We start from the raw sequence: 22,779 nt of genomic DNA on the forward strand, positions 1-22,779 counted from the left end.
GGCTGCCATGAGACAACATATGGACAGAACAGGAGATGCTGCTTCCTGTCTCTTTCTTATAAACTCAGAATTAGAAGCAGCACTATAAAGGACATCACAGAGAAGTACAGGATCGTATTTATGTGAAAAAAATCACATAAGGGTGGATTAACATTCTTTTTCACATTTGTGATTTTTCACTGAAGCTATTTTTGTTTAGGGGGTTATTTATCACTACTGCTAGTGCAATGTTGTACAAGCCAGACTCATGGCAAGTTTTTAAAAACTTGCACAGTCACTCCAGTCCCCTAGTGGCATATTTACGGGGCCTTTTTGAAAAAGAAAAATTCCCAGACAGCAAGTAGAGCATAAGAACATTAAAGGAAACCTACCATTTCCAATAGGGCTTCTAAGCAGCAAATACCGTGCACCAGCTCAGGGTGAGCTGGTGCCGGCGCTTATTGTCATTATGTTCTTAAACAGTTTTAAAGCTACATTGGAAGTAGCTTCACCGCACGGTGGTCCACGCTCGGCGCACAATGCTTGCGACCACTTCCTATTCAGGCACGTGCACAGTCGCGCGCATGGTGCGCCGAGCGTGGAACATAACGAAAATAAGCTCCGGCACCAGCTCACCCTGAGCCGGTGCAAGGTATTTGCTGCTTAGAAGCCCTATTGGAAGTGGTAGGTTTCCTTTAATTAAACAGTCAAAGCCACTTTATTGAATCCTGAGGAGCTGCCTAATGATAAATAACCCACATACAGCTTTGTTTTCTCTTCCTGGCTTCAGTGATTTTTCACTGTTTCCTTACTGAACTGTTCTTATCTTAGTGTTTTGGGAAAAAAAGTGACAAGCTGGTTGGATGGCTGCTGAGAAGCCAGTTGAGCAGCTTGCATCCCCTTAGCAAGCACAGGCATATTAGCTATGGGCATGGCTGTGATTGGCCAGGTGGAACATGTGACTCTGCTGTATAATAGCAGGATCACATGTCCAGACAACATTACAGAGACAGAGCTATGGAGAGGTTGCTGCTCTTCATGGGGTCAGTCCGACAGGCAGAGGCTTCTCAAATATCAACAATTGTCCTTTTTAGGGCACTTTGGTAGGGAAAGGAGGCTGCTGGGATTAGGGACAGGAGTAAATATGAAATAATTGCCCTTTTTAGGGCACTATGAAGAACTGCATTAAAGGAAATCTGTCACCCCTACCCCCCCTAAGTCCACCAACAGTACCCTGTTATGTATAATGCATGTCCCCTGGAGGTCCTTGTTGCATATTTCTGCTTGCCATCACTTCTGAAAAATCATCTTTTATTCTCATGTAAAACACAGTAAAGGAGATAAGTCTGCTCATCCAGGCAATTAGGTAGCCCCACCTCTTGACCGCCGTATGCTCTACCCACTGTAATCATCATTCCAGTTTTACAAGTATTTGTGTCAATGCTAGTTCACACTACCAGTAGTACAAGTATTTGCATCAGTGTTAACTTACTACCACTATAAGACCTGTTTAGTATTACATTGTAGGGCCGTTGAGCAAACATGAGGTGGAGTGAATGAAACCCCCAAAAAGCCAGCAGGCTCCTGAGGCTCCCTCTGCTGCGTTGGTTGGCTCAGCCGGTACCACCATCTTCCAAGTTACCAAGCCACTTGTTTTCCTGCAAAGGGAGGATGTGACACCACCAACGCTACCACCACCAGCAGCAGCACCACCAAGCCTGCCCACAAAATCTGTTCAGCTTTCCTCAAAATAATGGAGAGAAAGGGGAAATTTGGACCATCTCACTCACAAGCTTTGGTCCTAAATAAGAGCATTTAATTGCTAGTCTTTGAAATTCTCCCATTCAGAGATGTACAGCTTTAAAGGGCTTTTCTCATAAAGGCAAGTTAGGCCCTATCCACAGAATATTGTATATGAGTGCACATGAAAAGGAGGGGGTGGTGTCTATATTGCTTCTGATCAATTTAAAAAACAAAAAACAAAACATACAGTAGAGATTCCCTCGATTTCCCTAACCAGTCAGATATAATAAAGCAGCAGCCTGATGTTACTAGGGTGGGAGGAGCCACACATGAGCCCAAGAGATAAATCCTGTGCAGCGACATCGCTATCAACAGCACCTGTGTCTTAAAGATGCAATAACTTTTTTGATGTTAGTAGTATGTAGTACAGGTGGGGGCAGATACACACCCCTCCCCCAGTAGAAGGACCTCTAATTATAAAAAAATATATATATATAATAAATAAACTCCCTGCTGCCCCCTTCTGCATTGCCTAGTGGTAAATAGATCCTTGGGTAAGTGACCATTTTCAATGCTCCACAGAAAACAAATCAATACAATATTTGAACATACAAACATTGTATGGCAAAATCTTTTTGTTTTGAAAGGCTGACCATACCGTAATGGAGGTTTTTGGAGATATCCAGTCAATGGAAAAGTTAAGGAAGGGCAGTTCTCTGTAGTTCTCTGTCAAGTACTTTAACATTTGTATTTATTATAGGAACTAAAAAACCTTATCAAAATCGACAAAGTTCTGCAAGGGGACGCAACTAGTAAATTTGTGGAGACATTGCTGAACAACACCCGACCAGCACTACATGGCGCTCCTGGCATGAGTAGCTCACGCGTCACTGTATGTGGACTGGCCGTACATATGGCAGCCGTACTACTGAACAGCAATAATCGCCTCTTTTCACCACTAAGAAACCTGTTTTTATTTCCATCAATAATGCAGGTATTAAATTACTCATGATTGATTTTGATATTCTTGTGTAGTATTCTTTTTATTTTCTTATTTTTTTTTAAAGAGAGAGATATACAAGAATACATGTTACTAATAATTTGTATTTTTCAGAATTCTTATCTGCCAACAATGCCAGAAGACATGAGTGTCTACGCTAGAGCTGCAATAAAAATAGAAGAAGGAGATACAACAATACAGTGGTACTGTAAGTGGAATCACATGTAATCGTCGTATGCAGAATCCTCGCCATGTTTAACCTTTTGGCACCACTGCTCTGCCTTTTCATGTCCTTTGTAACTAGATTAGTGTGGTCTGGTTCAATACCTGCTGCTAGTACTATGCCAGCAGCAGGTACTGTGCAGGTAGGAGGCAGATACCAGCATTTACAATTTTAGCAAGAGAGCTATGACCGCAACATCCCAAGAGCGTTTCCTTGCTGATTTAATGAGCCTTTCGCAGTTTAACCATAAAGAATAGTACGGAATTGTACTTACCTCTCCCGTCACCTTGTAATCGCAATATCCCGGATGACAGCCTGCAGCCAAATCAAGGTCTGTCCTCTGGACATGACTTCTAGATCCTGCCTCTGGCAAAGGCATAGGCTGACATTATTATTAAAGCACTGCAATATGTGAGTATTGCAGTTCAATGATGTGAACTAGTGATCAGATAATCACTTGTTAAAGTCCCAATAGATCAATTTAGGTACCAACACATTCATAATAAATAAGAGGAATATTGATGTAATCATACTGGCCCATAGACTATAGCTAACATGCTACTTATACAGCAAACGGCCAAATAAATGAAAAGGAACAGAGAAACAGAAACCGCTAATAAAATAACCACCCAAAAATGTTGTCACATCCCACAAAAAATTAGCCCTCTATATGACTAAATAAACAGAAAAATTACAAATGTATAGCTTCAAGAGAAAGGTACCTGGAGAAGGGAGAGAAATGTGTAAGCAATGTGTAAGCTGTGTTAATTCTGTGTTTAGCATCAACAAACCTAGTATAGACCTCCTAGAATGACCCTACAACACCATCGTAGAGGTCCAACACTATAGGATGCTAAATATTCTCTTTATCTGGAAAATAAATTATTTCAACATCTGTAGATTGTAGCGCCCCCATGATAGAACCCTTGAGGAGTCAAGTTTTTACAAATTGACATCACTCTCTGGGAGAGGGTTTTCCACTGTTCTGCTATCTCAGAGGGTCTGAAAACATATCATGGCACTTGAAAACTATTCTATCATTCATCATCACTACTCCATCTGTCCTCCTTTCTGTGCCTATATGTGGCACGTCTCTGTACTCTGAAAAACTGCACAACTTATTCTCAGATGCATTTTTGCCTTTTATTCTGCATAAATAAGTAAATTTAAGGCCAATTGAATGCCTTAAAAGGGGTTTTACCACAAACAAAAGTTAGGCCCTATCCACGAGATAGGGCCTAACATGCTGATCAGTGGGGGTCTCAGTGCTCCCACGTACCGCCGTTGGACCCCTCGTCGTTCCGTCAGACTAATGGAGCAGACGGCCGGGCATGACCGTTCTGCTCCATTAATCTCTATGGAGCTGACGGAGGTATGTGGGACCCCATTGGACCCCTCGTTTTCATGATCTGTGGGGGTCTCATCACCGTGGATAGGGCCTTACTTTTGTTCATGGGAAAACCCATTAACAACAAAATTAGAGAAATCCAAACAGAGCCCCCAAATTTTAAAATTACTGATGGTAGACTGCCCTCACCTAACTTAGCTGTTGATATTGCTGAGGAAATAACTTTATAAAAATATGCTAACGAGTCTAAGGTGTTCCGGCTGATGTCACCAGAGTGCCTCATGACTCCAGCTGCTCGTAAATTATGCACACCCCCTTATTAAATATTCTCCCCTGATCCAGCCTGCTTGTGTTGCAGACAGCTGGTGATGTCACCCGGCATGCAGTGACGTTGGCCAGAACGCCTCAGGCTCATTAGCATATTAGTTATTTCCTCAGTAATATGTCTGGAACTTCCTACATGCAGTTTTTAATAGTTTGAGGAATGAATTTGATTTGTAGGAAGTCCTAGTAAAAGGACATACAAAACCCTTATAGAACTGAAATGGTCGATAAAATAATCGATTCTGAAATGTTCTAGCTTTGTAAAAATGTTTGTCAATTTATAATCTTTCTAGCATTGTAATAAAATAAAACTACTCTTAAAAAAAGATGCAAACACAAAGAAGATATATGTTAATATTGGTTATTAACTACCTACCGTATACACTCGAGTATAAGCCGACCCGAAAATAAGCCGAGGCTCCTACTTTTACCACAAAAAAACTAGGAAAATCTATTAACTCGAGTATAATCCCAGGGTGGGAAATACATTGGTCACAGTTTCCCCCTAGTATATAGCTACTCCGCCCCTTGCCCCAGTATACAGCCAGCATGCCCCCAGTATACAGCCCCCCGCAAGTCTTTTCCGTGATCGCAGGAAACACTTGCAGAGGGCACCAGAAAGGTTATTAGCTTTTTTTTTCTATTGACTCTAGTATAAGCCGGGTTTGAGTTTGGGTTTTTCAGCACATTTTTGTGCTGCAAAACTTGGCTTTTACTCGAGTATATATGGTAATTTGAAAAGCTGAACATTTCAAATTAAAACATTTTCTAAATTTTAATCCCTTTTTTTATAAATAAATGTAATACATATCAACCATGATGCAATATTAAAACGGCCTCAAAACCACCTGAGTAAGTTAAAGCAGTTTATAGCTATTACTGCATAAAGGGACACGTTTTGAAAACTAGATCTGGGTCATCAAGGCACGAATGAGCTTGGTCGCTGAGAGGTTTAAGACTGCTGTAAAGGTGTCATTTTATGAAGACATTGATGTAACTAATGATTTCTATTAACATGTTTTTAATTTCCAACAGGTTGTCCGAACGGCCATTACTTTTTTATTGGAAATGTAAGTTTTTACAATAAATAATTCTATAAGAGAATTTTGATTTTTAAAATTCAGAAATGGATACTTCATTTCTACACAATGTTCAAAGTGGATTCATTGAGGCTGCAGCGAGTCTTATTACTACCAACAATTCTGGCCAAGGAATTCTGACACCGGGGATTGCAATTATTTTTTGCATCTCCATGTACATGTTCGTCACAGTGATGGCATGGGCTGAGATAAGCAGAACCTAGGAGATCACCATGAAAGCCTAGATGAAACTCACTGGAGGAAGGATCAAACAGCACACACACATGACAATGTTGTACTTGAGGAAACCCTTTTTATATTCACATATATGATATGAACTGTTCTTTAGGCTTGCATTCTTTACATTGTGGTACAGAGGTTTAGGCAGTTTAGAACCTCTATGTTGCCAGTGTAGTGGAATCCCAAAGTAGTGACTCCATTTTGGAAATTGCACCCTTCGGTATTTAAACATTTTGACCCTCCAAGTGTTGTAAGAATCTTTGTTAAAGAAATTAATGCATAGCTTAACAATAAAAAAACAAATCTAGGCCCCAGTAGACTCTTTGATTCTCCAACCAGATATCTTCGTAGCTGCGCGCCCCCATCCGCGAAGACTGCCGACGGCAGACTCCACGAACGAGGGCGGTTAGCTCCTCATAACTGCACACCGAAGATATCTGGTTGGAGGATCAAAGAGATGTTTTTGCATAGGAAATTCTCAGCTACCTCAAACATAAAATTGAGCAAAAAAACTTCCCCCTGTAGTAGCAATGGACCCCCATACACCACCTCCTATGTAGTGTAGCTTTGCGATTTAAATTTGCATTCTTTTGAAAATTCTCGGTTGATATATGTGGTGTTGCACGGTGATGCACACTCAAGTAAGTTGATATATTGCCTCTGGTGTACTTCTTCCGAGATTGCATGACTTTAGAATTGCGTTTTTTTCTTGCTAAAAACAAACACAAAATAAACAATGTTCGAGCAAAAATTTGCGACATAGGACTATTGATAATGTCTTTCATTTTATCTAATAATGTTTTTAATTTTTTTCAGTGCGGTAAGCCATGGGTGTTGGGTCAGTGTGCAGACTGTGGAGTTACTGTTGGTGGGAGAGGTCATTTACCTCATGAAGGAACCCAGGAGATTCAGTATGTTTTAATTTTACTTTTTTATAGTTTAGAATTACAAAGACCATTATGATAAACAATTTCACAAGAAATCCTAAATGGCTTACATATTTTACGTGCAACATAAGCCAAAAGTGTGAAGCTAGCCATACTTTTCACATGTGGTTCACAAGGAACATAGAATGGTATTAAGACGTTTTGATGATTGAATAGCTGCGCCACCAATGTCATACTGTACATAGAAATATCCAGTTGCGTAGCTAGGAGAGGCTGGGCCCCATGGCAGACTTCTGCAGGGGGCCCCCCTTCCACTGAAATAAAAATATACATATTTTTACAAACATATTTATACGATTACACACATTTACAGTATGTACTTATCTCCTCCACGCTCTGTGCCATACAGAGCTACAGAGTTTTGGCGGCCCAGCATTTGGGGAAGCACAGACACAGACGGAGGGGCCCGGAGGTACGCATTAATGAATTATGACCTGGCCGTGCGTCCCTGGGCCCCTCCCCCCAGCGGGCCCGATCACGGCCCTTAAAATATCCCATCCTTCTGCATATGAAATGTAGGGGTTTTTTTTCAGGATTTCCTGTGAATTACACAGCAGTTTCACTTAGATGAAAACCCAAGTGACATGTAACACTGTCCTTATCCCCATTATATTCTCCCTACAGTAGAGTAGTGGCTGGGTGACAGCAGTACCTAGAAGTCGTCTGTCGCTGCTCTGTAATCTAGAATAAGTACCAGAAGAGAGTGACTATTCTGAAGAAAGTTTTATTTACGCTTTTTTCATATGTGAATAGGGACAACAAGGATCGTACAAAGACTGGCCATGTACTGGGACTTCCAGAGCAGCAGGGAGCGGTTATAGCTCCAGACAGAGATCTTCCTGCTCCTGCATTTATTTTACTGCGGCTGGTGACACATCTAGCAATGCTCCTGGGATCAGAGGAGGACGACCAGGTAATCATCATGTTCCACTGACCTTACAGCCTGTAGGAACGAGTCTCATCCCTGTTCTCTTCTAAAACAGAGCATGAAATTGCTCTTTTATGTTTTATTTTGTTTGTATAGGTGCCCCTTGATCAGTAAAGTACTGCAGAATGTGACACTTTATAAAAATGTGTTTATTTTTATTACAACAGAGTGTGCAGCGCATTGTGAAGCCACAAGTTCCAGATGTTAGACATTTCCTTTTTGATCACATTGCAAAAGATCTAGAATATCTGAAGAACACTCTTGGGAAAAGCGCTGATGACACAACGACCATTGTACACCTTGTACTCTCACAAATGCTAAGTCTCAATCTGCTAGGACAATGTAAGTGAATATTTCAGTTTATGTTTCAGAATTTAAACTTATCTGGTCCCTGGCTGGTTCATGGGAAATGGCCAATTCCGTTGTTCAGAGCTTTGTGCTTTCAGATAAAGTCCTTTGTATATTTTCCACCATCTATTGCCTGTAACTGGTAGTTCAGCTTGGACGCTATCTGCCTAGGAAGGGAGGGTTTAATTGTTGACCAATCATAACCAAAGTTTTAACTCGTCAATCCTGTTATGCACCGGGGGACCTTATTGGTGGATGCCTAAAACTTCACGCAGAGTGGAAGTTGAAGGCATCTACCACCAGGATGAAAGACTGTATGGAAATGATCCTGAGGGACTGCAGGCTCCATTTATATCTATGAAGCCTCTAGCCCCTCAGGCTCCTTTGGATACAGTCCTTCATCCTGATAGTAGATGCCCTTTAACTTCTACTCCCTTTTTTGGTCCGTTTTTAAGCTTGTGTTTTCATTCAATTTAAAAATGTACACGTTTTAAAAACGCATGTGTTTTTAAAACATATCAGTTCTTTTACCATTTACCATGCGTTTGGCTGCCAATTGCATGGTAAACGGGAAAAAAACTGATGGGTTCATAAATAGACTGAAAACGCATGCTTAAAAACAGACCATTTACAACAGACCATTTAGAAAAATTGACCATTATGAAAAGTGATCATAAGGCCGTACAGTCCTTAAAATGGTAGAATTGAAAAGGACATCAAAATTCACAAAAACGACACAACCCACAGCTCCGTACACCGAAGTATGAAAAAGTTATTAGCGCCAGAAGGCGGAAGAATTTTTTTTTTGTACAGGAGGTTTTCATTTTTGTAAATGTATGAAAATATTATAAAACCAATATACTTTTGGTATCCCTGTGACCGCATCGATCCAAAGAATAAAGTAAAAATGTCATTTGGGGTACATAGTGAAAGTTGTAAAATCCAAGCCCACAAGAAAATGGCGCAATTGCATTTTTTCACCAATTTCACTGCATTTGGAATTTTTTCCTGCTTCCCAATACATGGCATGGAATATTAAATAACGTCATGATGACGTGCAATTTGTTACGCAGAAAACAAGCCGTCACAGAGTTCTTTACATGGAAAAATTAAAAAAAGTTATAGGTTTTTGAAGGTGGGGAGTGAAAAATGGAATGCAAAAACGAAAAAGGGCTAAGTTGTTAAGTGGTTAAGAATGTATTCAATGACTCCAGTCATTTCCATACATCTAAGCTGCAATACCAGCACAAGCCATGGCCAGGAGGGGCATTGCTTTTGAATAAATAGAGTCATGTTTTTCAAATCCCGTAAAACCCATCTAGAGATGCCTCACAGATAACAAATCTTTTATTATATACCCTCAGGGCCCGATCAGAGGAATGAAATCTGGTCAACAAGAGAAATAAGAAATGCATGGGAGAAACGCTTTGCGGCAGCTGTCATCGCGCCGGTGCTGAAGGTAAGGTTTTTATTTTTGAAGTTGCACTTATCCAGTATTGCAAACCCAGTAATAGATAACAGGCCAAGGCAGATGGCAGGTACTTGAAGTTATTGGGGGTTATTTATCATTGGCGGCTCCTTGGGACAGTGCTATGTCTATTAACCCCTCTAGGACTCGGCCTCTTTTGGCCTTTAGGACGCAGTCCCATTTTTCAAATCTGCCCTGTGTCACTATAAGTGGTTATAGCTTTGGAACGCTATGAGATATCCAGGGGATTTTGAGATTGTTTTCTCGTGACACATAGTACTTAAAATTAGTTTAAAAATTTTGGTTATATCTTTTGTGTTTAGTTATGAAAAAAATGGAAATTTGGTAAAAATTTTGAATATTTTCAAAGTTCTAAATTCTCTACTTTAGCACCCAAATCAATCCATAACTTACATTTCCCAAATGTCTGCTTTATGTTGGCATGGTTTTTTAACATTCCACGTATTTTACTAGAATGTTATGAGGCTTAGAATTTGGGTGCCATTTTTCAAATTTTTTGGAAAATCACCAAAACCAGTATTTAGATGGACCTGCTCAACTTTGAATTGAATGTGAGAGGCCTAAATAATAGTGAGACTCGTAAATACCCCATTATGGAAACTACACCCCTCTACGTATGAAAAAACACTTTTAAAAGTTTGTTAACCCTTTAAGGGTTTATAGGGGTTAAAACAAAATAGAGGTGTGGTCTACTAATTGTAATATTTTTTGACAATAGATTCATTTTGGGTGTAAAATTAAACATTTGCAATGGATTAAATGACAAAAACTCCACACAGTGGAGCAAATCTAATTTCTACTGAGTGCACTGATCCCCCATATGTGGTGGTCACCTGCTGTATGGGCGCACGGCCGGGCATAGAAGGGAAGGAGGAGCCATCCAGAGCAGATATGCTATGTCACATTGTACAGGCTATCATTTATTTTCTTTTTTTAATGTGGACATATAGGGGATTATTTTTTTGTACACACTTTTCTGGTAAATAATTTTGGGGCATCTACAGCTAATTGTTGAGATTTTATTATCTCTTTGTTGGTGGAGTAACTGAAAATCATCAATTTTTAGGAAGATTTTTAGTGGTTTTTTTGGCTGTTTACCATAAAAATAGTATATTATTTTCAATCTATGGGTCACCACGATTACGAAAGTACCTCAGTTAGTTATATATATGTTTTTAATTTTTTCCCCCCAATTTTACTGAATAATAAGTGATTTGGCGAAAAAGATGCATCACTGTCTTTTCATATGCATACATTTTTTTATTTTTTGGCTGACAAATCTACTTAAGGGCTTATTTTTTGCGAGAAACATTGTTATTTTTAGTGGTTTTATTTTGGAGTGCGTAACATTTTTAAAATCTCTTTTTACAGCATATCTAAAATGGTATAAAATCTTTCCTTTTTTCAGTGTTTTTTTACGGAGTTCACTGTGCTGGTCTAGTAATGATTCTGTTTTATTATGCAGATTGTCATGGACGCAGCGATGCCAAATATGTGGGGGTTTTGTGAATTTTATTCAATTTTACTGAATAGAAACTAATTTAGAGAAAATCTTGTTCATTTTGGCATCACCATCTTTTCATATGCATAACTTTTTTACTTTTCGGCTGACAAATCTGGGACTTATTTTCCTAAGAAAAGTTGTCGTCTTATTTTGGAGTTCGTAACATTTTTTTCATCACTTTTTGAGCATTTTTTAAAGGTATTACAAATTATTACTTTTGGAAAGTTTTTTCTTTTTTTTTTCAGGCGTTTATCATGCAGGTCCATAATGATTCTGTTTTATTATATAGATTGTTACGGACATAACAATACCAACTATGTGGGGTTTTTTTGTGTTTTTTTTATACTTTAATAAGTGTTTGTATGGGAAAGTGACATTTAGGGACTTATATTTTTATTTTTTTAACTTATTCTAATGTTTAAAATTTCCTTTTTTTTTTTTTTAACTTTTTTTTTACTACAAACCTGACCTTGAACCAGCGATGCTCCTTTGAGACTTTTTGGCAATGAAAAGTCTCAAAAAAACCTTAATGCAACCTTTTTTACGCCAAAAAACACCCAGCAAAACCAATGATAAATAACCCCGTATTTCAGCGCTTCTATGCCGCACAATTTCTCCCCTTGTTACAACTATTAATTTCTTCAAAAGAAGTGTCACCTTTGATGACATTTTTGCAGAGACAGCTATTACTAATATATAGAGATACCCAAATTATAATTATTTTTGGCCCTTTTTCTGATTTTCCATTAGTAAAAGTAATTTGCCATCTTTTTCTCGCAGCGTCTTGATACGGATCTTTTGGCAGTGAAGAATAACATCAGCAAGGATGAGAGAATAAGCTCAAACCCTATAGTAAGGATTGTGTACGGGGACCCATTAAAGAGCATAGAAAAACTGGAATTACCACAAAACAGTCCTGTACATTGTTCCAAAATATGGAGCTGCAGGGAACGGATTTCCATGGAATATTTAATGCACATCGCTCAGCAGAAAGATGGGATGAACACTTTGCCCCTATTCTGGATGTTCCTGGAGAAGGTATGAAAAGTGGATGCACTTATTGGGGTAGATGTATCATTTACTGGGGCTCATGCTCCGGTGTATGATAGTGACCACACAGTCTTGGGCCTTGAATCTGGCGGGGAGTAGGCTATCAGGCAAATCTACGCCAGGTCTGACCTGGTTTTGCGTGGTTTCTCAAAAGAACGCAGACATGGGGCCCTGTGCAAGATTTTGTGATTATTTTACTCCTCCTTCACCTGAAAACTCGAATAGAAGCAGTGATAAATCTCCCCCATTATGGTAGATATTTCTCAAGAAAAAGACCATGGTGAAAGAAGGTTTTTACCACAATTTTATCCCAAAGATCAGTAATACCAGCTGGTAAAGGGTTAAAAATCCTCACCATATTACCTGAAATGATCTGCATTAATGCACTGTACCTTAATTACAGTCGTTTTTCTGATATACAAATGAGTAACAGAGTCAGCTTCTGAAAAGAAGAGTCAGGTTTGTTCCAGGCTGGCAGGGAATCCCGCCTCACTCTTTTGATTGACAGCTCAGTGTCTCTTCAAATCTTGGGCTGAGCAGACAGGAAGTCCTCTTCTCATCCACTTCCTGTTCTTATCAGAATGCTGTACCTCTCACTGCATGATGTATTTAGCAGTGTGCACTGTGTGGGAGACTGAAGATCTTCTCACCATTTCACACACCTCATGATGGATGGGGACAAGCTGTAGCGGGTAGGGCGAACATGGAAAAAGGCAGGAAAAGTTTGGGGAATTTTAGTGCTGGCAGGAGGCACATTTGAGCTTGGATGCCTCTACTGCACTTTTCAACAAAGGCGCAAGGTGGGGGAATGGGGGGTGAGTAAGGTTTATTAGGCCTGTTCTTGATGACAAATTCCCATTAATGGAGTCAAAACACATAGGTCAGTTCCAACTGTGTATTTTGAATGCTACTTTGGAATAAAGGTGACATTTTTAACCCTCTATTACCCTGGTCTCCTTGGAATATGTCAGTGAAATCCAGCCATTGCACAATCTAGGATGACCCACCATGGCCATGGGAATGAGCCCTTAAACTTCACAAACAAATACATTATACTGTGTCTACTTATTGGACAGGTTATAAACATAATCTGTACAATGATCTCGCTAGTCTATTATAAACATCCATATACATACATACAACACATTATGCACATCCATATCCACACATACAGCACATTATACACATCAACATACACACATGCAGTACATTATACACAACATACACACATGCAGCACATTGTACACATCCATATGCACGCAGTGCGGCACATTGTACACATCCATATGCACGCATGCGGCACATTGTACACATCCATATGCACGCATGCGGCACATTGTACACATCCATATGCACGCATGCGGCACTTTGTACACATCCATATGCACGCATGCGGCACATTGTACACATCCATATGCACGCATGCGGCACATTGTACACATCCATATGCACGCATGCGGCACATTGTACACATCCATATGTACGCGTGCGGCACATTGTACACACCCATATGCACGCGTGCGGCACATTGTACACATCCATATGCACGCATGCGGCACATTGTACACATCCATATGTACGCATGCGGCACATTGTACACACCCATATGCACGCGTGCGGCACATTGTACACACCCATATGCACGCGTGCGGCACATTGTACACACCCATATGCACGCATGCGGCACATTGTACACACCCATATGCACGCATGCGGCACATTGTACACACCCATATGCACGCATGCGGCACATTGTACACATCCATATGCACGCATGCGGCACATTGTACACATCCATATGCACGCATGCGGCACATTGTACACATCCATATGTACGCGTGCGGCACATTGTACACACCCATATGCACGCGTGCGGCACATTGTACACACCCATATGCACGCATGCGGCACATTGTACACATCCATATGCACGCATGCGGCACATTGTACACATCCATATGCACGCATGCGGCACATTGTACACATCCATATGTACGCATGCGGCACATTGTACACACCCATATGCACGAGTGCGGCACATTGTACAAACCCATATGCACGCGTGCGGCACATTGCACACACCCATATGCACGCGTGCGGCACATTGTACACACCCATATGCACGCGTGCGGCACATTGTACACACCCATATGCACGCTTGCGGCACATTGTACACACCCATATGCACGCGTGCGGCACATTGTACACACCCATATGCACGCGTGAGGCACATTGTACACACCCATATGCACGCGTGCGGCACATTGTACACACCCATATGTCCAGGGTGCTTACCTATGGGGCAGAAGGCCACCAATAAGATTGTGTGCAGCCTTGCAGTTGGAATCACATGGAAGAAGTAGACGATGACTGAAGTGGTAAATTGTGTTCTGTGGAGGATACACTGTTGGTCGGGTAGTTGGGCCCCATAACAGCTGCTTTAGTGGCTACCCTGGTAGTTCTGCCCCTAGTAAAAATGAGGATATGGACCCCAAATCCTCATCAAACATTTTACCTCAACAAAAGCTGTTTTATATGATCAGAAGGTAAACCTAATCCAATGCTGAATGTTCACAGGAACCCGAACTAAAGATGGTGAAGTTCCTGCCAGGAATCTTGAGCCTTCAAAAGGAGCTGGTAAAGACGTTCCAGAATTGTGATATTGTGCATGAAACTATACAAGACTTCCTAAGCTCCACACAGGGTAAGAAACATGCATGGGTCTATATTACATGTAAATTATTGTGTATTATTAAAGGGAACCTGTCACCAGGAAATCCATTTTTAGCACTCCCCCAGTCCCCACAGAGCATAGTACACACACTGCCAAAGTGTTTTTGTATAAAAAATAAGTTTTACAGAAAAAAAGATATGTTATATTGTACCTTTCATTAGCATCTGCTGTATGACTAGGCAGTTGCCCACTGGGAGGGGCTGGAAAGGAGCAGTTCCCCCCCACCCTTGGGAAACATGTGACCTTTTCAAATATATGAATAACTCCCCACACTTGGGATTGGCTGTAGAGGAGCAATGGGCGTCGCTAAGCCAAATGATAGGTGTTTTCATATACCGAATTTTCTGGACTATAAGACACACTTTTTAGCAAGAAAAAATCTTGCTAAAAAGTCCCTGCATCTTATAGTCCGGAGGTCAGGAGGATCCAGCACTGCCAGACCCTCCTGACCGGTGTAAGGGAGATCGGGTGATGCCCTGATACAGAGTGTGAGTGTGCATAGGTGAGCTGTGTGTGTGCATAGGTGAGCTGTGTGTGTGCATAGGTGAGCTGTGTGTGTGTATAGGTGAGCTGTGTGTGTGTATAGGTGAGCTGTGTGTGTGTGTGAGTGTGTGTATAGGTGAGCTGAGTGTGTATGTGGATGGATGATGCAGAGCTGAGTCTGTATGTGGATGGATGATGCAGAGCTGAGTGTGTATGTGGAAAGATGATGCAGAGCTGAGTGTGTAAATCTATGTCTGTGTGCGCTGTGCTTTAGTGCGACCAACAGGGATATTTTAATTGGTGTAAAATTTATTTTTTGGAAGCCTAAATCTGGGGTGCGTCTTAGTAAGAAGCGTCTTATAGTCCGAAAAATACGGTATTTGAAAAGGACACATGGAGGAGTGGTTTCCCAAGGGTGGGGGGGGGGACTGCTCCTTTCCAGCCACTCCCAGTGGGCAACTGCCTAGTCACACAGCAGATGCTAATGAAAGGTACAATATAACATATCTTTTTTTCTGTAAAACCTATTTTTAATACAAAAACACTTTGGCAGCGTATATACAATGCTCTGTGGGGACTGGGGAAGTGCTAAAAATGGGTCTCCTGGTGACAGGTTCCCTTTAAGTACTGTACACCTCTGTACTCAGTAGTATATCCATGAGACATGACATGTCTGTGTTACTGATCTTGTATTCTCACCATAAGAACAATTCTAGAGTGATTTTTTAGCAGTTTTGACCATGTAAAATTTCAGTCTCATCTGTAGTGTATATTACGGATATTACATCGCTTGTAATCTATATATCATTATTTTGGTTGATGACTCAGCGGGTGCTCACCAATTAATAAAGAAGCGGATAGAGGATTTTCTATCAACCTGGAATAATTTGCGGCAGTCCCTTCAAACAAAAGGTAAAACTTACATATTTATATATTCTATCGATTACTACATATTCATAGTATCATAGTTTATACGGTTGAAAAAGGACACATGTCCATCAAATTCAACCAAGGGAGGGAAGGGATTGGATGAGGAAGGGATTTATGGGAGACAATTCTATATAACATAACCATCAATTTTATTTAGGTGTAAAAAGGAATCTAGACCCTTTTTGATCCTTTTTGAAGCGCCTGAGGCAGGCTATTCCACAGATTGAAAGTTCTCATAGTAAAAACTCCCTGTCGCCTCTGGTGATTAAACATTGTTTTCTCCAGACGGAGACAGAGCCCCCTCGTCTTTTGATTTGATTTAATCTGGAACAATTTACCACCATATTTTTTGTATGGACCATTCATATATTTATATAGATTAATCATGTCCCCTCGTAGTCGTCTCTTTTCCAGACTAAATAAATCTAGTTGTTTAAATTAATTAATATTAATATAACAAATAAATCTTTATTCATATAACGCCGTCATATTCCTCATCGACTTACAGATCATGGGGTATATATACAAATAAAATGAGACCATTACAAGAAAATAACATAAGAGGATTAAACAGTAGGAAAGATTGCCCTGCTCACAAGAGATTATAATTAGAGATGAGCGAACACACATTAGCGGACTCGTAACTGCTCGTTGCTCGGACGAATACTTCGCCAGCTCGAGAAAATGGCATCTCCCGCCTTTTTGATTTTTGGCGGCCAGAAACAGAGCCAATCACAAGCCAGGAGCCTCTGCACTCCACCCAGCATGACGTGGTACCCTTACACGTCGATAGCAGTGGTTGGCTGGCCTGATCAGGTGACCCTGGAATAGACTAGCCCCTGCCCGCGCTGCTCGGATCATTCTCTGTCTGGATGCCGTTAGGGAGAGATCTGCTGCTGCTGCAGGGATAGCGTTAGGCTGTTATATTAGCTTAGTGTTAGGCAGGAGTGAGTCTACAAGAACCCAACAGCCCTTGTTAGGGCTAGAATAGCGTTATATATATTTTTTTTTTTGTTTGCTTGTGGCTGGGCTTGCTGGCACTAGTAGTGCAGCTAGTACCATATTGTGACGAATTTGCAGGGAGACTTGGGAACGTTCTATTTAGCTCTTAGTGACACACATATCCATCTCAAACACCTAAGTGGGACAATTTATTAGGGGTTTGATTGAATTAGGCACAGTCTGACGATTTTTTTTTTATTTTTTTTTTTTTTCAAAACTTAAAGTGACAGGCACACATCAAAATCCAGTTGTGTGCTGTCAGTGTAGGTTAGAAACTAGGCATACAAGAACCCAACCGGCTTTCTTAGGGCTACAATAGCGTTTTATATATATATATTTTTGTTGATTTGCTTGTGGCTGGCCTTGCTGGCATTAGTAGTGCAGCTAATACCATATTGTGACGAATTTGCAAGGAGACTTGCGAACGTTCTGTTTAGCTCTTTCTGACACACATATCAATCTCAAACACCTAAGTAGGACAATTTATTAGGGGTTTGATTGAATAAGCCACAGTCTGCTTTTTCTTTTCTTTTTTTTTACTTTTATTTTTTTTTTATAACTCAAAGTCATCAGGCACAGCACAAAATCCAGTTGTGTGCTGTCATTGTAGGCTAGAAACTAGCCATACGAGAACCCAACATGCCTTCTTAGCGCTACAATAGCGTTATATATTTAATTTTTTGTTGATTTGCTTGTGGCTGGCCTTGCTGGCACTAGTAGTGCAGCTAGTACCATATTGTGATGAATTTGCAGGGAGTCTTGCGAACGTTCTGTTTAGCTCTTAGTGACACACATATCCATCTCAAACACCTAAGTGGGACAATTTATTAGGGGTTTGATTGAATTAGGCACAGTCTGCTTTTTCTTTCTTTTTTTTTTTTTACTTTTCTTTTTTTTTATAACTCAAAGTCATCAGGCACAGCACAAAATCCAGTTGTGTGCTGTCAGTGTAGGTTAGAAACTAGCCATAGCAATAGGAGAGCATCGTTTTATTTAAAAAAACAAAAACACAAAAAAACACAAAAAAGCCCCCAAAAATTTACAGTTTACACTTTAATTTTGAAAATGTTGAACCCGAGGGCTAGGGGTAGAGGACGAGGGCGTGGGCGTCCAACTACTGCAGGGGTCAGAGGCCGTGGTCCTGGGTGGGGTGAGGTACCACCTGCTGATGAGGGAGCAGGGGAACGCCGCAGAGCTACACTCCCTAGGTTCATGTCTCAAGTTACTGGGACTCGTGGTAGAGCACTGTTGAGGCCAGAACAGTGCGAACAAGTGATGTCGTGGATTGCGGACAATGCGTCCACCCATGTCACCGAAATCGGCACTCCTCCAGCTCCTCCACCTCAGCCTCCTTCCCCCCAGTCTGCCCCCTCCCAGGAAAATTTGGCATTTGAACCGGCATACTCTGAGGAACTGTTTTCTGGACCCTTCCCAGAGTAACAAACCACTTGTCCGGTTGCTGCTGAGCTATTTTCCGATGACCAGGTTTTCCACCGGTCGCTGTCTGTGGGTGATGATGATATTGTTGACGTAGTGGAAGAAGTGTGTAAAGAGGTGTCGGACGATGAGGAGACACGGTTGTCAGACAGTGGTGAATTTGTTGTCAGGGCAGGAAGTCCGAGGGGGAGCAGACTGAGAGATCGGAGGATGATGAGGTGACAGACCCAAGCTGGGTTGATAGGCCGGGTGAACACAGTGCTTCTGAGACGGAGCCGAGTCCTCGACGAGAACAGGTTGGAAGAGGCAGTGGTGGGGCCAGACGGAGAGGCAGGGCCAGAGCTGGTGCATCAGCGCCAAATGTTTCACGTAGTGAAGCTCCCATGGCGAGGGCTAGTTTTCGGAAGTCTGAAGGTTCTTTAAAGAAACACCGGATGACCGACGGACTGTGGTGTGCAACCTGTGCCACCCCAGGATCAGCAGGGGTTCCACCACTACCAGCTTAACCACCACCAGTATGCGCAGGCATATGAATGCTAAACACCCCACTCAATGGAACCAAGGCCGTTCACCTCCAGCCGGGCACACCACTGCTCCTTCCCCTGTGTCATCTGCTGCCTCTGCTAGTCAGCCCCCTGCCCAGGACCCCGGCCCAAACACCTCCCGTGCGAAAACCACACCTTCGCCTCCACGATCCTCCACAGCATCCACCAATGTCTCCATGCGCAGCGTTCAGCTCTCCATACCCCAGACGCTGGAGCGCAAGAGGAAGTACAGTGCAACCCACCCACACGCCCAAGCCCTCAACGTCCACATCTCCAAACTACTTAGCCTGGAGATGCTGCCCTATAGGCTGGTAGAGACCGAGGCCTTTCGCAACCTCATAGCGGTGGCCGCCCCTCGGTATTCGGTCCCCTGCCGCCACTACTTTTCCCGATGTGCCGTCCCAGCCCTGCACCAGCACGTGTCAGACAACATCATCCGTGCCCTGACCAACGCCATTTCTGACAAGGTCCACCTGACCACGGACACGTGGATGAGTGCTGCTGGACAGGGCCACTCTATATATAGCTGACGGCACATTGGGTTAACTTGTGGAGGCTGGGACTGAGTCTGACACTGGGGCTGGTCATATACTGCCGACGCCGAGGATTGCGGGGCCTACCTCGGTCCAGGTCTCTCACGCCTACTATGCCTCCTCCTCCTCCCACCCCTCCTCCACCTCCTCCTCCGAACTACCATCCGTGGGCATGGCGCCATCAGTCGGTAGCTCTAGGCACAGCAGCAGTGCCGTCTCTAAGCGACAGTAGGCGGTGCTCAAACTGCTGAGCCTAGGCGATAAAAGGCACACCGCCCAAGTGCTATTACAGGGCATCACGGCGCAGACTGATCTGTGGCTGGCACCACTGAACCTGAAGCCAGGCATGGTTGTGTGTGACAACGGCCGTAACCTGGTGGCGGCTCTGCAACTCGGCAGACTGATGCATGTGCCATGCCTGGCCCATGTGTTAAATCTCATAGTTCAGCGGTTCCTCAAGACATACCCCAATCTGTCTGATTTGCTCACAAAGGTGCGCCGCATCTGTGCGCATTTCAGGAAGTCCAGCACAGATGCTGCCACTCTCAGGGCAGCGCAGCGCCGCCTCCAACTGCCCGCTCACCGACTGTTGTGCGACGTGCCCACGAGGTGGAATTCAACATTAACCATGTTATCCAGAGTTTACCAGCAGCGCATAGCGATTGTAGACTGCCAGATGTCAACTTCCACCAGAACTGGTAGTCAGGTCAGTCAGCTTCCTCAAGTCTACAATGAGGAGTGGACGTGGATGTCTGATATCTGTCAGGTGCTGAGTAACTTTGAGGAGTCAACACAGATGGTCAGTGGCGATGCCGCCATCATCAGCCTCACAATCCCGCTGCTTGGCCTGTTGAAAAACTCTCTGGTCAACATGGAGTCAGAAGCTTTGGGCTCGTCACAAGAGACGGGGGAAGAAGATTCCCTTGTTGATAGCCAAAGCACCCTCAGGTCTGTTTCTCAGCGCATATCGGAGGAGGATGAGGAGGAAGAGGAGGAGAATGTTGGCGAGACAGAAGAGGGGAGCATTGCTCAGTTCTTCACTGTTCAGCGTGTATGGGCAGAAGAAGAGGAGTTGGAGGAGGAGGAAATGGACAGTCAGGCCAGTCAGGGGAGTGAATTCTTGCGAGTTGGTACTCTGGCGCATATCGCACCTGGACCCAAGGTACAACAAAATCTTTCCACTCTCATCCCTGGAGAGGAAAGGAGTGTGAGAATGCATGAATACCAGCAGGCCCTGGTTCACAAGCTGAAACAGTATTTCCCTTCTGACAGCGCTAGCGACAGAGGGCGTACTTCTGCGGGACAAGTAGCGAGGGAGAGTAGGCGAGCAGACAGCTTGTCCAGCACTGGCAGGGGTACGCTTTACAAGGCCTTTGCCAATTTTATGTCACCCCAGCAAGACACTGTCACCTGTCCCCAGTCTCGGCAGAGTAGGGCTGATCTTTACAGAAAGATGGTGAGGGGGTACGTAGCTGACCATACCATCGTCCTAAATGATCACACAGCTCCCTACAACTACTGGGTTTCAAAGCTGGACATGTGGCACGAACTGGCGCTCTACGCCTTGGAGGTTCTTGCCTGCCCTGCCGCTAGCGTGTTGTCCGAGCGGGTTTTCAGTGCAGCTGGTGGCATCATCACCGATAAGCATACACGCCTGTCGACTGACAGGCTGACGCTTATCAAGATGAATAAAGCCTGGATTTCTCAGGATTTCCATTCTCCACCAGGTGAAAGAAGCTCAACCTGAATAATGGATTCACTGCTCCTCCTCATTTTCCTCCTTCTCCTCCTCTTTGTACACTAAAGCAGAGGAAACTGGCTATTTTTTGCCAGGGCCAACTGGCTCTAGCTATAGTACTCTATGAATTTAATTTTTCTGGAGGGCCACCTACCCGGTTCTCTGTCTCCATAGCAGCCTCCACATGTCGTCTTTCTAGCTGCCTCCACACGTTGTCTCCATTGCTACCTCCACACATCATCTCCATAGCTGCCTCCCAAAGTCGTCCATATAGCTGCCTCCATACATCGTCCCCTTAGCAAACGAGCTGTGTCAGGCAGTACTTTGGGTTGTTTTCATGGCTTCCACATCAAACTTGTTAACTTTGTCGCCACCCTGCTGTGTTATCCACAAAATATACTGACAAACTTTTATCATTTACCGATGTTATTTCAGCGCTTCTTGCGCATCTGTTTACATTTCCCTCACTCACCATAACCAAGCTAATTACTTATAAGAACAGTACTACACTTGATCTTATACAAAAGGTTCTTAGAAGTGCTGTTTGTAGCCCCCGCCTGCTTTGAAAATGATTTTTTTTTCAAAGTAAACGCTTCTGGCCCCCAGGACCATTTTGGGTGGGGAGGAGCCGAGAGACAGGGGCTTGGACAGGCAAAAGCTCGCCTGGCAGTGGACCGCCAGCTCCATCCCAAGATTAGGCAGCCTCAGAGGCAGGGCCGATTTTAGCCTTTTTGCTGCCTGAGGCGAAATTTGAAAATGCTGCCCCCCCTGTCCCGCCGCACGCGCGTACGTGCGTGCCCCTGGTGATGCTACCTTACACACTAGTAGTCATTAGACACAGATATTAGTGACCTCTAGTACCTTACAGGTGACCATCTACTCCATCCGGAAGGGTATTTCTTTACACTTTCTTCTGGCCTTGGTTTTCCTCTGAATTCACAAAGAAATGTCTTAAATTTCATGCAGCACAACTCCCCATGGCGCCCTTAAAAATATCAGAGTCACTTACAGTATAATGGATTGTGATTCTACTATATATTATCCTCACAACATGACTGAACAAACTATTCCCAACATAAAACATCCTTTAGTCACCCAAATTAGAGCATATATAGTAATTCAATTAGGTGCCCTAATTTAGCCTCCCCCTATATTGAACAGCCACCCCCCTGTAT

At 42.8% G+C, this 22,779-nt stretch overlaps 1 protein-coding gene across 1 annotated transcript in view; it reads left to right on the top strand.

Annotated features, from left to right (window-relative positions):
* The window catches only part of LOC140126320 (E3 ubiquitin-protein ligase RNF213-like), a 218,326-nt gene that overhangs the window by 165,979 nt on the left and 29,568 nt on the right, over positions 1 to 22,779 (top strand). The window contains exons 49-58 of the mRNA XM_072145609.1: positions 2,483 to 2,716; positions 2,837 to 2,930; positions 5,653 to 5,687; positions 6,753 to 6,847; positions 7,637 to 7,796; positions 7,979 to 8,153; positions 9,524 to 9,618; positions 11,933 to 12,190; positions 14,780 to 14,906; positions 16,248 to 16,331. Of these exons, the coding sequence (XP_072001710.1) occupies positions 2,483 to 2,716; positions 2,837 to 2,930; positions 5,653 to 5,687; positions 6,753 to 6,847; positions 7,637 to 7,796; positions 7,979 to 8,153; positions 9,524 to 9,618; positions 11,933 to 12,190; positions 14,780 to 14,906; positions 16,248 to 16,331 (1,357 nt within the window). The remainder of the gene's footprint in view (positions 1 to 2,482; positions 2,717 to 2,836; positions 2,931 to 5,652; positions 5,688 to 6,752; positions 6,848 to 7,636; positions 7,797 to 7,978; positions 8,154 to 9,523; positions 9,619 to 11,932; positions 12,191 to 14,779; positions 14,907 to 16,247; positions 16,332 to 22,779) is intronic.

The sequence above is a fragment of the Engystomops pustulosus genome, chromosome 4, assembly GCF_040894005.1.
Source record: "Engystomops pustulosus chromosome 4, aEngPut4.maternal, whole genome shotgun sequence".
Classification (NCBI taxonomy): Eukaryota; Metazoa; Chordata; class Amphibia; order Anura; family Leptodactylidae; genus Engystomops; species Engystomops pustulosus.